Source organism: Ciona intestinalis, chromosome 13, assembly GCF_000224145.3.
Source record: "Ciona intestinalis chromosome 13, KH, whole genome shotgun sequence".
Classification (NCBI taxonomy): Eukaryota; Metazoa; Chordata; class Ascidiacea; order Phlebobranchia; family Cionidae; genus Ciona; species Ciona intestinalis.
The window spans coordinates 1,556,218-1,574,315 of record NC_020178.2 but is presented as its reverse complement, the minus strand read 5'-3'; the positions used below and the strand labels follow the sequence as shown (position 1 = coordinate 1,574,315).

At 35.1% G+C, this 18,098-nt stretch overlaps 1 protein-coding gene across 2 annotated transcripts; it reads right to left on the bottom strand.

Annotated features, from left to right (window-relative positions):
• Nucleotides 1-5,112: 5,112 nt before the first annotated feature.
• Nucleotides 5,113-16,691, bottom strand: LOC100183940 (protein zer-1 homolog). 2 transcript variants are annotated; one of them, XM_002130716.5, is made up of 25 exons: nt 16,591-16,691; nt 16,176-16,349; nt 15,899-15,981; nt 15,772-15,831; nt 15,574-15,712; nt 14,747-14,809; nt 14,269-14,376; nt 13,854-14,018; nt 13,235-13,330; nt 13,105-13,178; nt 12,542-12,640; nt 11,758-11,922; nt 11,149-11,257; nt 10,710-10,853; nt 10,000-10,118; nt 9,634-9,742; nt 9,101-9,206; nt 8,520-8,617; nt 7,958-8,065; nt 7,550-7,609; nt 6,954-7,021; nt 6,484-6,666; nt 6,037-6,131; nt 5,884-5,980; nt 5,113-5,449 (listed from the first exon to the last, which is right to left on the bottom strand). In XM_002130716.5, the coding sequence occupies exons 2-25, from the start codon at nt 16,299-16,301 to the stop codon at nt 5,380-5,382; spliced, it is 2,544 nt and encodes an 847-aa protein (XP_002130752.1). In that variant the 5' UTR covers nt 16,302-16,349; nt 16,591-16,691; the 3' UTR covers nt 5,113-5,379. The 2 variants fall into 2 exon arrangements, with proteins under 2 accessions (XP_002130752.1, XP_018670198.1); XM_018814653.2 differs by having other exon boundaries at nt 9,113-9,206.
• Between the last annotated feature and the right edge of the window lie 1,407 nt (nt 16,692-18,098).

Below are 18,098 nucleotides of genomic sequence, written 5' to 3'. Positions count from 1 at the left end.
CCATTTCTCCTGCAACTTCTGTATAGTAAGCTTCAGTTGATGCTTCTGTAGTCTGTGTTTTGGTGTGATATAAAGATTTTTCTGCAAGACGTAAACAATAGTAATATATTTCATACATATAGAGTTATTTTCATTTATATTTATTGTAATACAAAACACATATTTTTATTTATCTTACCTTTATCAGTAGTTTTGGCGGAAAGTTGCGTTGGCAAAAGGTAACCACTTTCTGAAATAGATATATTTTAGTAATATAAGAGTTATAATATGGGTGTCTTCTTATACACCAGACACACATTGTGTATTCATACACCTCATGCTCACTGTCGAGTTATAACATGGGTGTCTTCTTATACACCAGACACACATGGTGTATTCATACACCTTATGCTCACTGTCGAGTTATAACATGGGGGTCTTCTTATACACCAGACACACATGGTGTATTCATACACCTTATGCTCACTGTCGAGTTATAACATGGGTGTCTTCTTATACACCAGACACACATGGTGTATTCATACACCTCATGCTCCCTGTCGAGTTTTAACATGGGTGTGACATGTGAGTTTAGACACACTTGGCACATTAACGGAACCAAAACATTCAATTTTACGCCTGATTTACAACTATAAAATTAAAAAAAGTTTTACCGTCTTTTATTTCTTGTTGAATTCTCGATGGTTCAAAACAGGAATTCGGTGAGTTTGAATCTTAAAAATTCATTTAAGTGTTAGGAATTAATACCATGCCCCATGCAAAACCAAACATGTATTAATTGTATCTTAATACATATACAATCTGATAATGCATACTTTTTATTGGTTCTGCCTTTTCCGGTATATTACCTGTAACTTCTGCATATTGAGTTTGTGTTGATGCATCTGCAGTCTGTGTTTTGGTGCTGCTTATAACTATACCTGCAAGACATAAACACTACTAATGTATTTCCTACATATGGGCTCTAAAAGTAACTTACTTTATCCTCCTGTGGCAAGAAAATGACGGTCGTTATAACACGGGTGTTCATACACCAGTTGCCAGCTTACGAGTTACCATGTATTTTATTTTAATCACTTAAATTAAATTCTAATCACTTAAATTTCTTTCAAACTTAATTTTACCGTTTTCTGGTTTTAATGCTTGTACTGCAGTTTCAACACAGTAAGTTGGTGAATTCGGATCTTAAAAATTCGTTTAATAGTAAATGCTAGATATTAATATTATGTCCACTGTAGCATGTCAAGCCTAAATGCTGTGCGAGACTTTAAGTTCATATGTGTAAAATGTTAATCAGTTTTATCAATATTGGTCTGCCGTTATTTAGTATAATTTTTACAAAACAATATGCACAAAATGATAAACTTGATGATTCAATTTTAAAGCTAATGTAGTCATACGTCATTACTTGGAATACAATCTATGATGCTAACTGCTAGACACCAAAGCCATTAAAATCAGTAAACGCCATTTTGTGTTAAAAACAGTGGGTATAGGGAAAAGGGCTTACATTTAAAAGCGTGTATTTTGCTATATACAATACAAGTTGTTTAAACCCATAGTTACAGTTTTTGGAAACAAGATTCTAGTAGTAGGGGTATCTATTGCTCTGGTAGACACATACCTTGTGCTGGTCCCTGTACAGGTTTCTTAGGAGTATCTAGGTAAAGCATTGCTATTAGTAAAGTAATAACATTTAAACTACAAATGTATGTCAGAATCTTTAAATTTATTGCAGCTAAAAAAAGTATGAGCAGTTAACATAAAATTAATGTAATGTATTTTAACTAAAAAAAATGCAAAAACGAGTCAAACTGTAGAGTTTGCTATTAATTGAATGTGTTTAACTACGACCTACCATCTGTGGGTTGACGAACCATGGCGTAATCACATTGTCCGATGCTTCTGTTCTTTTTCTCTTCATAAAAATTTTAAATAGTTTTATGCAGGAACAAAATACATTAGCATTTAGCAGACAAGGCATTTTGGAGGCTTTATATAGAGCAGTCAAGCTATTACAAGAATGACTTCTTAAAATAAACACAATAAATATAAAACATTGTGTTAAGAAACACAATAAATATAAAACATTGTGTTAATTAGGATACCTGTTGGTGATAATGGAATAGGAGAATGGTTTTACTTATGCAAGTCATATTATACATGGCCATAAGCACAGTGATCAAGTCTTTAACTCAAGAGGTTCAGGGCTTGTTGATGCTACAATTGTGGGTGCATGTGTACTTGGACAAGATACTTAAAAAACAATAAACCAATCAACTACAAAGTTTCATATGTGGTAACAAAACACCTGTGTTATAATAACGACTGTCGTGACATTTTAAACAAAATTTAAAAAATGGATGCGGGTTTCTTACCCATGTTTCCTTTTCTTCCACATTTGAAAGCAGATTTATTTTTCACTTTTAAAATATAAAGAACCAGCACAATAATGATGCAGCATAGCGCACAGATAATAGCAATGTAGACAGTGTCCTGGTTGCACTGTGACTGAGAATATTCTGGTGTTATGTCTAAACTCCTGCCTTTTGTATCTGCAATACATGCAAATGTAAACATCCCATGCTCACCGTCAAGTTAATACAAAGGTGATTTCTTATATATTATAGAATAAGATGTGGTGCTTTTATTGGTATTTCAAAGATCTTATTATTTAAAAAAACAAAAAGAAGGGAATTAACAACAAGGGAATAATAAGAATTTAATTAAATAATATGCAAAGTATGTACTTTGGTTTAGAAGTGCAGAAATAGTTGTTGAAGGGCATGGGGGGCAAACTGTGGGTGGGGGGCACGTTGGTAAATATTGGTTGGAGGGTTTTATTGTTGTTGAAAGAACTGTGTCTGATATTGCTACACATTCATCGTGGATCCTTGCATAACCAGGTTCACATATACACTGAAACAAATCGATAAAAAAAATGGTTAATAGATGGTAAGGAAATCCCATTTTAGCTTTTTTAATAAATGTAGGGAACATTTTAAAAAGTCTACGTAAGCTGTTAATTAAGCTCCAATGTTAAATATTAACAAAAAAAGACAGAAAGAAAAACATGATACTGCAAACAAATGACGTGGCCTAAATGAACGCTCGTGTAACCGTGCACGACAAAAACAATGTAGGAAGAATAATAAATATTGACAATGTCCTTTATTTATCATTAAACCTGGTTAATCATTTATAAATAATTATAACCAAATCCAGCAACACAGGGTAACAAATTTTACTTTACCTTAGGCTATTTAGTAATTATAATATGTAGGTAGGTGTAAATCATATGGATCAATGAGTTAAACTATAATTTATCCACGCACTCACTAGCATATAAGTAAGTTACATACTGTAGTCCAATACTTGGGGGTCTGGGGGAACTCCAGTGAGTGGTGACATAAGCCAGACAAAAACAAATGTTAGACCGTAAAAGAGGAACTAAGTCACGCCTGAATTGAATCCAGGCTTGAATGAACAAAGGAGTAACAAAGAAAAGAGCTGGTTTTATTGTGTGCCTGACCGTTTAACAATAGCATTGAATTTATTGTACCGTTGATTAAAAGAACACTAAATTGCGCTATGACCAGCAATACAAGAACCTTAAATTTGAATTTGCCAAACAAAAAACACTTGTTTAGTTTAAAATAAAGAATGTTAACAGCAAAAAGTAATCTTTTCTTATTTCTATAGTTTATCCCCATACACACATCCTGTGCCCTCTCTCAGTGATTAGGTGTGCTAATACCAATAACGACGTGTGGACTGTTTCATACACCTCAAGCCCTCTTAAAGGTTACCATGAGTTAACTTTGTGTTTATGTAATTTCTGACAATTTAGACAACTCATTAATACCCACTGGGCTAAAGCAATTGCCATTAAGTGTCTTGTCCAAGAACATATATGCCTTTAATGGTGGCAGTAACAAGCTTTGAACTAGCAACCTTTGGGTTAGATGCAGCCCCACTAATCACTTTGCCATGGCATGGATAAACTAGGTTGTGTTGGTTATACTAAGACTTATATCCATAATAAACAAACATACCAATCCTCTTTGACTGGTAGTTCCAGCAAACTCTGTCAATTCATGTTTTCCATCACATCTTACTTGTGGAATGCAAAAGGAATCTTTTGACCATCTGCAAAAATATAATTTTATTTGGTAATATGAAATTTGAAATCACATATACATAAATTATACATATATACATATAAAAACACATTTAATTAATAAGGTAAAAAGACCAGTATTGAGTGACCCCAAAGAATAACAACAGCAACATTTGTGGCAAAATGACGCACGGTTTAATGTACTTACTCGGTTGAGTAATAGCCGTCTGGACACGGTAAACATTCTGGCCAGGTTTTGGGATATGTTTTGCTGATGTCGCATTTATCCCACTCAGTAATTTCGGAATTTATCCGGTAACCTGGCGGACATTTATAGCAACGATTGGTAATTCCTTCGATAGGATGGGCGTATGTCGGAAACGCTGGTTGCTCCATGTTTAAACCAGTGTTAGGTGTTGATGTTTTTAAACACCCGCCTTCGGACTTTCCATGGAAACCGTTTGAGGAACTGAATTACCTTTTCGTGTGAAACATACACGTACGCAAAAGCATTGACAGGAAAGATTGTTTTACATTAAAAAGTGCGTTATTTCAGAGAACGCCGTTGCTGTGTTTTCAGGTAAAAAACGAACGATTGTCGTTCAATCATAACTGTTTAACTATGCTGTAAAGTAAAAATTAAACTTTATTTCTCTAACGTAATATGTATATATATATGTATTAGCTAGATTAGGTCATTCTGTACAGCATATTTATTTGCGCAATACCTTCGCCACCTTCAAAACCTACGTAAAGTAGAACAATATTACATTTCCACAAACCCAAAGTTAGTATACTAACTTTGCACAAACCTAACAGACGCGCGTCTCCGCGTTTATTTATAAGACCTTAGTTCGACGCGCAACCAGGTAATTTCCCCAAGGCAATCCACGGGGATTTTGTTTAAACAGTTGGAAGTTAGTATGGTCTAGTAAATGAACTGTATTTAACCTATTATGTTGGTACAGTATTATGTTATAAATATATAAACTAAGACAGCTTGTATTTCTGAATAGAAAGTAATATGTTTGCTATATAAATAAACAATGTTTTAATTTCTTCCGCCAAGTTTAATAAAAGCAAATGAGCTGAAATCATCGGACACAGTAAAATATATTAAAAAGCAACAAAAAGAATTATGTAGTAACAACAAGTTAAACACAACACTACTGTATAAAAGAAGCACAAACTATATAGATATATTTGCAAACATATTTTTAAATTTCATCACAAAATGAAGGACTAGTTTAATTGTGATGTCATAATGAATGTAAATGGTATTGGTTATTTAGATCTTGAGAATATGACTCCAGTTTTTGTAGAAGCCATCTGAAAATAAAACTTTTGTAAAAAAATATAATCACCCACAAAGTAACATATATGGTAACTAGTAAGCTGGCACATGGTGTATAAACACCTGTGTTATAACGACTGTCCTTTTCCAGCCACGCAAGGATAAAGTAAGTTACATTCGTTAAAAAAAATATGTTTGAATCCAACATTTTTATTAAGGTGTTAAAGTAAACAAAATAAAGTTGTTCTCTCGGGTTAAACCCCGAACTATATCTCTGGTAAAATCCCGAAATCGTATTTATAATATGCTTTGTTGTATGTTTGAATATGAACAGTGTTTTGATACATGAACGAAAACGGCTTAGGTTACACATACTGTCATTTATACTGTGTAATATTACACTTCAAATACATGTATATATGTAGTTTCAAACGTTTCAATTATATCTAGTTCGTAACAACACACATACCTTGTCATTTCTTTTGTGTTTTCACCGACGTTTTTGTTTTCAACTAGAGACAAAACTTCTCGACCATTTTCTTTCAGAAGCATTTTAATATAGCGGTCTGTATAATATTTTTATTATTGTAATAATAAATTTCTATGTTAGTAAAGCACTTACCATCTTGTCCACATAAATTACGGAACGCCCACACAGCCCAATGTATACAAACTGGTACTTCACTTTCAACAAGATTAAGTATGGGAATAAATGACCTGAAAATATCAATAAAAAAATAAGATAATAACATTTTACACCAAGATTAAGCCCAGCACCCCTGGTTCTCCAATCCTGGATCCCTGGTTTACCAATCCTGGCTTAGATTCAAACCCAGAATTTCTGGTTCTCCAACCCTGGCCTAGACTCGAACCCAGGATCCCTGGTTCTCCAACCCTGGCCTGGATTCGAACCCAGGATCTCTGGTTCTCCAACCCTGGACTAGATTCGAACCCAGGATCCCTGGTTCTCCAACCCTGGACTAAATTCGAACCCAGGATCCCAGGTTCTCCAACCCTGCCCTGGATTTGAACCCAAGACCCTTAGTTCTCCAACACAATCAATACAAACCTATAATTAATATTCCTGTTAGAATCAATCTCCCATGAGTCAATTGCAGTTGTCATAATAGAAATAACATCTTCTTGTTTTGGTTGGTCGATCGTCCACAAACCTTCCGACATAAGATGGGATAAAGTTCCACAAGCATTATATGCTATTTCTATGTTCGGACTTTCTTTTGAGATCAGCTCGCTAAAAACATAAAGATCATATTAATATACATAAACATCCTATATAAAAAAACTCTTTAATAACAAATATTTTTATGATACAAATATTTAGGAAAAAGTGTATTAACATTATACTAATGGGATTAATTTATAAATACCATACTAACATTATAATAACCAAACTAAAAATGGAATTTTAGAACAAGGTTATATAATACATCAGTTTCAAGGGTATATATTGGGTCAAATTTATAGATATCATACTTAAAATAGGAGGTTATATAATACATCATTTCAAACAATAATTACCAGAACAATTGTATTAAAGTAGAATTAACAAGCAATGGTTGTATTTCTTTCACTTCAGCAATATTGCCCTGTGAACAAATAAGAGTAAATGTTACATCACAACTGTGTAAATGTGAGTAAACTATACTTAGGCGCCAATGTTTGTGTTGTGTTACTATACAAACTTACAACTTTATGGTAAACGAAATTGTGTTTGTATCTGACTGGAGACCTAACCTTATAGGGCGAATTATTTTATAACAGTACAAAAATAATCTTTTTACTGATATGAAAACGTAGTGTTTTTCTGACGTTTCACTTGCCATCCGCCAAGACTTCTTCTGGAAATGTTTGTTTATATACCAGATGAGCCGTTGAAAGAATGTTACATTATGCCTGGTAGCAGAAGTAACAGAATACAGTACAAAAGTTGTGTATATTAATATATCAAACCACGTTAGCAGATGGAATTTTGAATTTCACGTACATAGGTAATAATTAGGCCAAGCTCAAATTTACTTTGTACACATAGACATAAGAAATTTATTTACTCTCGAGCAATGGGGCAACGACAGTCCTTATAACATGGGTGTTCTAACATAGAAACAGCAACTTACCACCAGCCCCATGATACTTTTATGGAGTTCAGGTTCATCTGGAAACTTGGCAAAACAATCCTAAAAAAACACTTTAAAATTTAATATTTTCAGATTCATTTTTTTAACGTTTTATCTAAATTAAAACTAATTATTCTTAGCATAAATTCACATACACAAATCTATGTATCAAAATTACTTTTATGTGATTCCAAATAGTTTATTGTCCTATATTAAAATGACACCCATAGGCACCGAGTATTTTAAAATGCAGGGGAGGCAGGAATAGCCAGACACACAGCTGACTAGTAAAAGATGTAAATTTTATTCATACACATAAATATTTCACAAAAGAAAATATCAGGGTAGGCGTGCCCACCTTGCCACCCCGGGTTTGTTGCCTATATATCTATAATGACATTACAATACCTGTAAAAGCTGTAGCCCTCCTAAATTAATAAAGGTCCAACTATTCTCAGGAGTCTCATCTGTTACATTCCATAGGGTTCCCCATAATACTTCTAGTATTTCATCATGCTGTGATGTCATAATGTACAGTGTTACACCATTGTGATGGTTATGTTGAAAAAAAAAACAAAGTGATACTAAAATTACAAAGTCTAATAGAGATTCTATAAGGGTCTTCAGTAAGGCACATCTGAGACCTGGGATGTAGGTCTATTACCCCAACACCCAGGGTGCTACCATCTAGACCAAGACCTGGGATGTAGGTCTATTACCCCAACACCCAGGGTACTACCATCTAGACCCCACTGAGGCAGTTTATAGACACTCAATAATATAGATTTTATAAGGGTGAGGTCTTCAGTGAGGCACACTTGAGACCTGGGATGTAGGTCAATTATCTCAACACCTAGAGTGCTACCATATAGGCACTAGTTTCCCAATTAAAAAAAGAAAAATAATGCCCCTTGTTATGTTACAAATTATTCCAGAACAATAACAAATGATTCAATGACATCACAATCACCATATTTGCCTCCAATCTCATTTGGATTATTTTCACAATAATTGGTACGAAGCCAACTTTGGATGCTTCACGTTTCATATCGAACTGTACTGAACATACTGTAGGTAGATTAGCATGAGTTACAATGGATTATAAGGGTGTAATGTATGTAAAGTAGTGGTTAATATGTGCTATACAAAGTGTTATAAAAGCAAGCATCGAAGCATGTATCTAACATGGATATCTTCTTGAACACTGTAATAAGTAACGCACACAAACTTAGTAGGCCGACTAAACGTGAAAAAAAAACGATTCAATTTTAATTGGCTGACTAAAAAAGCGCGGTAACTATTGGTTAGTTTAGTTGGTAGCCGAGAATATCTGTGGCTGTTCAAGTTATGGCATGGATTCTAATACACCAGACAAATACACATAGAGCTTCAACCCAATTATAAGTTCATTAAATCTATAAACATGACTATTTACAGCCAGGGATTCCTACAATACACCAGATACACAAAGTGCTTTAACCCCAATCTTAAATTCATTAAATCTATAAACATATAGATTACCACCTATACAAATATAGTTAGTAAAAGCACCTAGGGCATTACAGAAATGTATGGCATGCCTTCCTATGTCGTCATCTTCATGGTATTTAAGTAAAGTGTTGAGAATTACTTTGGATATCTTCACAAATGCAAATATCTAGAAAACATAAAACAACTGTAAACCTGTGTATTGGTTGGGAGAGAAAAAATCTAAAAAAAGAAAAAGGGTAATAGTTACGCTTACAGTCTTAAAACGTAGGAAACCTCATTGATTAATGTGGTGAATACAATATACTTTGGCTCTGCTTGTTTGTATAGACACTTAACAGCAGGGTAAAATCTGATTTAGGTGTAAAGTTAGAGTTCTAAATACAATACAGTGTAAACTTAGATATTCTGAATACATGATGTCACCCATGTTTCAAAAGTTGGGTGACATGCCACCCTAGAAACCCCCAATGTTACATCTACTGTTGCAGATATAATATTAATTAAAAACAACATTACCATACATTTATCATAAATACAATTATAACATCACAATATACGCACCATAAACACAGTTATGACATCACAATACTTACCACATCACCGGGTATATCGAAGTGAAACAAACTAACAAGAGAATTACGAACAACGTATTTCATGTCCTGGCATGTTTCGATTGATATTATCAACTCCGTTATGATGTCACTGTAGTGTTGTTACATCATAAAACAAAGAATAGAATGTTATTTAAAAATATTAATTAGTATTGTTGGGAACATGTTAAGGCAAATAGTTGCTACATGCCCATATAAATGCATTACAATAACTTGTTTGGTACATAAACTACTTTTTTAATTCCTTTTTTTGCTTACTACCAAATGGGACGAGAAGCCAGAATAAAATAGTGTCCCATCTTCCCCCACATTAATGTATGTTTAGATGTATACGGTTTGGTTTCTTACTTTTTCTGTTGTTTAGAGCACGTTGTATAATAGGTGCTTGAAAGATAAAACAGATTCGCTGTAACTTCTTCAATAATTGTTCGGTTTCTACGATGTGATTGCAGCACTTTTAACAATAACTGGGGATATAAGATTGTAATATAACAAGTCAATGAGGGCAATGACATTCGTTGTGACACGGTTGTTCTGTTTCATACACCTTGTGTCTGCTTAGGAGTTACCACGTATGTGACTTATTTATCCTTGCATGTCAGTGCAACGACAGTCGTTATTACATGGGTGTTCTGTTTCATACACCTTGTGTCTGCTTACAAGTTACCACGTATGTAACTTATTTATCCTTGCATGACGGAAAACGACAGTCATTTTTACATGGGTGTTCTGTTTCATTCACCTCGTGCCACCTTACGAGTGAACATGTATGTAACTTATTTGTTTTGTTTCATACACTTCGTGCCAGCTTACAAGTTACTACGAATGTAACTTATTTATCCTCTTATGGCGGCAACGACAGTCGTTATAACATGGGTGTTCTGTTCCATACACCTCGTGCCCGCTTACAAGTTACCATGTATGTAACTTATTTATCCTCTTATGGCGGCTACGACAGTCGTTATAACACGGGTGTTCTGTTTCATACACCTCCTCCCCACTTACTAGTTAGGGTGTGTAACTACTTATATTAAGTCCACACTAATGTTTATACTTACAGTTGTAAGGCGTTGTGGGCAAGACAAATTATGAACAGTTTGTAATTGCCGTGCTTGCCCAACAATGTACATGAGGGGAGTAGCACGATTCATGTAATAAGTTAGTGAAGCCAACAGTTGAACTTCACCAGTGTATCCAACAACCTGGGAGCAATATAAAGGTATTTAACTACTTGATTACGAACTGTATAGAAGGGTACATGAAGTGTAAAGCTGATAACAATATTTTAATACATACAAAGTGTATACAGTTAAGCTGACTCTTCTATAACAAGTGCTAAAAACCCAAATTAATACACATTTTAACACTGGTTTATGGGAGTCGTGAGGATACAGTTTTATCATTCTTTGAATGTTCTTTGTTTACTAACAAATGGGATGAGAAAATAGAATCTTCCCCCAACCTACTATACATTAGAAATGTATTTAAACAACTTACAGTATCAGCTAATGAATAAATATCCATGAGTTCACAGCCCTCACAATTATAGAGACCTAGGAACTCAAGTTTACGTGGCGGGGTCTCTTTTAGGTATCTATCGCCAGTTCTGTAGGGAATACATGGTTTTAAATGCACTTTGGTTAATACAAAGTAGTTTCAATGTAAAGTGAACCATTTTAAGCAAAATAGTTTGTTTTAAGCAAAGTAGTTATGTTCACACACTCCTAAAGTGAGGCATGCCATGGGTTTTGGGCCTGTGCTGGCCTAGGACCCTAGGTAGCAGCGCATCAGCTCTGGCTTAAATCATAGGCCCCCATGTCATACCACACTATTATTCCTCACACATGTAGAATACAAAACCCTGACATACATAAGTATGTACCTCACCCACATAAAACATATTATAGTAGGTGGAGGAAGACTTGAAACACTTAAGCACATAATGTTATATAAGTCGTCAGGTCAGGATACGGTTTTATATAATGTCCAAAATATGGGTCTTCAGGATACGGTTTTATACTTTATTGAATGTTCTTTGTTTACTATCAAATGGCACCCACCCTACAACTCGCTCATAAACAAAGTATCAAGGTTTTATTTACTTACATTTCTTTCACCCTACCATCCCTATAAAGATGATCACCAATCTTGGTTCCTCCCACATCAAGTGACACTAATGCGGGCAACTCTTCCATTATTTTATAAACTGTAGTTTCAGGTCGACGCTTATTCTCTCCTCTCATAGGTGGGAGCATGCTTATGTCTAAGTGTCTGTGATAACATAATAGTAATATATTATTAGACATAGCAATATCTCAATACCTGTGATAGTAATGTATTATTAATATGACATATTATATTCTATATGGGTGAGGTCCTACAGTGAAGCACGCCATGGGACCTGAGATTTAGGCCAGAGTTGGTCCATTACCCCAACATTGTATATGCACATTCTATTCTATATGAGTGAGGTCCTACAGTGAAGCACGCCATGGGACCTGAGATTTAGGCCAGAGTTGGCCCATTACCCCAACATTGTATATGCACATTCTATTCTATATGGGTGAGGTCCTACAGTGGGCACGCCATGGGACCTGAGATTTAGACCAGAGTTGGCACATTACCCCAACATTGTAAATGTACATTCTATTCTATATGGGTGAGGTCCTACAGTGAGGCATGCTATGGGGGCTGGGATTTAGGCCAGAGTTGGCCCATTACCCTAACATTGTATTTGCACATTCTCGTTCAATTCTATGTGAATGACATAGGACTTCACCCCGGAGTTTGAATAAAAGCGAAACATTTAGGTTAAGACAAGACCGTTCAGGAAATTGAGATTTCGACTAAGTTGGTGTTAGAATAAGGTTTATGTCATACAATAACTCACCTTAGTTTTTTAAGTTGAAATATTGTGCTCAGGTCAGAACCGGTAAATAATGTGTTGCATAATACCAAGGAACATAATGTTTCTCTCATTGATTCTAACCTGGAGAAGGAAGGAAGTTGTTTTATTATAATAGTATTGATATGTGTGTGTCTGGTGTATAAGGTTTAGTTATACATCAGACATTAGGTGTATAGCTGTATAGGAAGACACCCATGTTACAATTTGACAGTGAGTATGAGGTATATGAATACACCGTGTGTGTCTGGTGTATAAGATGACACCCATGTTATAACTTAACAGTGAACATGCAGTGTATGAATACACTATGTGTGTCTGGTGTATAAGACATCTATGTTATAACTTGACAGGGGGCATGAGGTGTATGAATACACCATGTGTGTCTGGTGTATAAGAAGACACCCATGTTATAACTTGACAGTAAGCATGAAGTGTATGAATACACCATGTGTGTCAGGTGTATAAGAAGACACCCATGTTATAACTTGACAGTGAACAAAGGTGTATGAAATCATGTGTGTAACACACAAGTCTAACCATCCTACCTATACTGCATAAGAAGTAGCGAACAACTATGTAGAAGAAGTTTCTCTTCATTCACTGTCTGTGGTGCTTCCAACTGCAAATATAAACAAGTTATTAATTCCTTCCTAGTTACCACCCACATATACTTACTTTATCCACAGTCTCCACATATCTTCTTAATACTCCCTGTACCGTTGCTGTTAGTTGCTTCCCTTGAACTGCATCTCCACTACCAGCTTTGTTAACCTTATGAAAAGTTTTTAATGGGCGTACTTTAATACAATATTTTATGCTAGAACACTTGGTATATTGGCCAGCGTTGGCTCAATCAGAAAAATAGACTGAAGTCTGCCTTGTTATGCTAACTGTAGATTGGATAGCACTGGTTGTAGTGCCGACAAAACAAATAACAAAAACAACTATACATAGAATCTAACCATTTGTAATTTTGGTGAACGTCAGAAAGGTAATAAGTCATTCTGAAAACAAACCTAAACCGCTGGTACTCTAGCACGGTTGTCTGAGACCTCACCCATACAGAATAAAACAGTCATGTGTCATGTCAAAAACATACGTTTTTTGCACCATTTTGTCTAAAAAAAGAACATATATATGTTTTTTGCCCCATTTTGTCAAAAAGAAGAACATATACATATGTTTTTTGGCCTATTTTCTCAAAACAAAGAACATTACATACGTGTTTTGCCCCATTTTGTCAAAAAGTAGAACACATAAACATCCTATAGGTTTAAACCAGCACCCAACTAACCTCCAACAAATCTCTTATTTTTGACACCCTCCTTTTCAAATCAACATTATGACTCGCTCCCTTCTCGTAGAAGTTGGATAACTCCACTGCCACTAGGTGGGGTGGTGAGTCAGCGTTAACGAAGCACGAGTAAGCGGGAATTTCCCCATCACGGAACTTGAGGTGCTGTAAAAATAGAAATAATACAAATTTATGCGATGCAACCTTAAAAGCCAATCTCGCTTCTTTTCTTTGCAAATTACAAAGTTTTAGCTAAAGAAACAATATAACATAACTTTGTATAACAAAAAATACTAATTATACTATTAAATATCGATTAGGTTTTGACACACAGTTAAAAAAACAAGTAGAACTATATGCAAACATTATCTCATAAGTTACTTTATCGAAAAGCGGATGCTTATACAGTATTTACCCTAAGTTTTGGGTGTGATTCCCTGCTTATACATATTGGCTCTATGATAGAACCTTCACAATACGTTATATTATCAAGGGTGAGTGAGTGTGTCTTCTCATGAAGTAACTGAAATGATAAATAATATAAAGTAAAATGAATATATAAACTGTTACTGCCATAATATAAAGTAACATAGATATATAAACTGTTGCTATTAAGCATATTATATAAAAGTAAGGCACTAAAGGTAATAAAGAATGAAACTGATTTATCCTCGCATGGCGGGGCAACGACAGTCATAAACTCGTTACTACATAAGTGTTCTGTTACATTAATACACCTCCAATCCTAACAAAAAAATCTAAGATCCAATTGCAACGCTGCAGGACCTTACCCACATAAAATTGACACAAATTTAAAAATATTTTTAACAGGTTAATTTTTCTCAATCCCATTTAAGTTTGTCTACTAGAGATTAAATATAGGAAACACATACATGTTGTAGAAAGCTGGGCTCAGGGGTAACAGTGGAGTTGGAAATCTGGATGTTTTGGATATTCTGTAAAAACAACAATGGTTATACGAGGTGTGCGAAAAAAAACAACAAAAGCTTTGTAGCCTGTATATTACTTTGTGAATGATATTTTTTTTATTATAGATGGCTGATAAATTTGACAACCCAATACTGACCACTAGGTTGGAGCAAATGCCTTAAGTGTCTTGACCAAGGACACCTACGCCCACAATGGTAGCAACGACGAGCTTTGAAGCACTTACCTCTGGGTTAGAGGCATAGGCGCTAACAACTTTGCCACAGCGGCGGCCTTAATATTTGTATTAAGCCAGTCATTAAAACAAGCAATAGAGAACTTTGCCCTGCTAACATAAGGTATGTGCCCACATAGTTGCCAAATGAATACCTATACATGTCACAATGTCTGTGATGAAACAGTACAATAGTATAAGTTTACAATATATTAATAACCAATTAATTTTAACATTTATGTGTGAATGGTATTTGTATGAAGCCATAACAGTGATTAACACAAGCCACAGAGAACTTGCCCTGCTACCATAAGGATGTTGCCATTTGAATACATCACATTATAACACCTAAGTATTGGTGTTAGTGACATAGGCATCAAATCTGGGGTGGCAGGGTGGGCAGGTATACCTTGAACATTTCTGCACTGCAATAATTGGTAAACAATGAAATCAAATTTGTTTTATATGAAAGCACGTCTAACTACCCCTGCCTCCCCTGCATTTTTAAAAGTTTGGTGCATGAGTATGACACATAGATATTTAGGGCAAGAATTGTACCTGTGTAGAGCATAGCCTTCCTAACACTTCAGAATTCAACTGTGTTTGTGCATTAAACTGGACATTGTTCAGACAGCATTTCTGTGTATTGGAGAAGCTCTGTAGTAACTCCACTATGTTAAGGGTCGGAGAATCAAAACTGTGAAAAAAACATATGATAAACATTGGTAAACTATGCAAAACCATAAAATACTTTACCCTCGAAATACGTTGGTTTCAGGACAGGGACCAGATACACAGTAACAATCTGATATCTTTCTGTAAAATGGAATAACTGTTGTTAGAAAATACTTTGGTGATATTATGTATATGATATACAACCCACAGTAGTTTATTGAACAGTTGGTCTGCTACAAGGGCTGGGAGGTAAATTCCACATCGTATTTCTAGTTTTGATTCTTCTGTTATCTTTAAATGGACAATATGACATTACAATTAACATTATGATATATATTAGCATTATTAACATACAATTAACATTACAACACACCTTTTACAGAAGTACTATACCTGTCATTGTCCAGTCACACCAGTCGGAAAAATAAGATACATTCATAACAAAACTATGGGATGTATTTAGCTACTACTTTAAGCATTTTTACCTGTATTTGAAATAAACAACGCTCTTTATTTTCAACCAAAACTTTGACGCAAATGTCTTCGAGCCTGTCTGGCTCATTAATGTACATTTGGTCATTTAAAGGAGGGTAGTTCAACTGGCTTTCCATGTTTAGTGTGGTTATAACTTACATTGATAATTGCTACTAGTCCTGGAAAGATAAGAGAAAAAAACCTCTAAAAATTTACCATTAAATGCCATGGAATAAGAAGAATTAAAGAATATAGGAAATTGGCGTCGGGTTTTTTTTATTTTTTAACAAATTTGTATTGACATAAAACACTTTGTAATTAAAATTAAGATTTGGGTGCTAGTGAAGAATCCCCCCACTTTTTTTGCCAACCACTAACGTTTATAACGACTAACCCCTTTTAACCATCAACCCCTAACCACCAACCTACTTTCCACCGGCCTATTCTGCCATGTGCTAGAGGATTCTTTACTAGTGTCAATAACTCATCTATATTGGTAAAATATGACGAGATATTGGTTGTTGCTCTGTTTTGATACCTGGTGTCGGCTTACCACTTCTTTTTAAATCGCATACGGGCGCTAGAGGTGCATGAGGCTACCATGTATATTGCGCAAAATGACATTCCTATTATATCTCATTTAAAAATAGCAATCGCCACATTAAAACATTATGTTAAAGCAAGATGTGAGCGACTGAGCGCATTATAGTAGATTGGGATAAAAAGGAACATGTTCCTAATTTCTGTCGTTCAATTTGAAGCTTTGCGAGATTAACTATATTTGCTTCACTCGTTTGCATAAACCACCTTGTGCTTAAACGGTAAACAACATGGGTTAAAAGTTAAACACGCTTATTGATTAAAAAAGAAATATTGGTTTGATTAAAAGGCGTGACGGTTAGACCCTAGAGACAGCACAATAACTTGTTACAGCTTTTATTTACCAGTAGCTGGAGCCTATATTTTGGCCTTTTACCTTCAATCTAATACCTTTGATATAAATGTTATAAAACCTTTACACGGACACGAGTATGGAAATTTATTCACGAACATATTATTGCACACGAGTAAAACAAGAATTAAACTTTTCAGGCATCGAACTCTTCTTCAGGTGTTGCCATAGTAATAGTGTCCTGGAAATAAACATCGTGCTTGCTGTTAATTTATGGGACACAAGACACACATATTTTACACCTCATACTCACTGTCAAGTTATATCATGGGTGTCTTCTTATACACCAGACACACATGGTGCATTCATACACCTCATGCTCACTGTCAAGCTATAACATGGGTGTCTTCTTATACACCAGACACACATGGTGTATCATACACCTCATGCTCACTGTCGAGTTATACCATGGGTGTCTTCTTCTACACCAGACACACATGGTGTATCATAAACCTCATGCTTACTGTCGAGTTATAACATGGGTGTCTTCTTATACACCAGGCACACATGGTGTATTCATACACCTCATGCTCACTGTCGAGTTATACCATGGGTGTCTTCTTATACACCAGACACACATGGTGTATTCATACACCTTATGCTCACTGTCAAGTTATAACATGAGTGTCTTCTTATACACCAGACACACATGGTGTATTCATACACCTTATGCTCACTGTCAAGTTATAACATGGGTGTTTTCTTATACACCAGACACACATGGTATATTCGTACACCTCATGCTCACTGTCAAGTTATAACATGGGTGTCTTCTTATACACCAGACACACATGGTGTATTCATACACCTCATGCTCACTGTCAAGTTATAACATGGGTGTTTTCTTATACACCAGACACACATGGTGTATTCATACATCTCATGCTCGCTGTCAAGTTATAACATTAGTGTCTTCTTATACACCAGACACACATGGTGTATTCATACACCTTATGCTCACTGTCAAGTAATAACATGGGTG

Coding starts and splice junctions, on each gene's coding strand:
- LOC100183940 (XM_002130716.5), bottom strand. CDS start 16,301: ATGGAAAGCCAGTTGAACTACCCTCCTTTAAATGACCAAATGTACATT. Junction 15,982..16,175: donor GTTGTTTATTTCAAATACAG/GTAAAAATGCTT, acceptor GTCCATTTAAAG/ATAACAGAAGAATCAAAACT. Junction 6,132..6,483: donor AACAGGAATATTAATTATAG/GTTTGTATTGAT, acceptor TGATATTTTCAG/GTCATTTATTCCCATACTTA.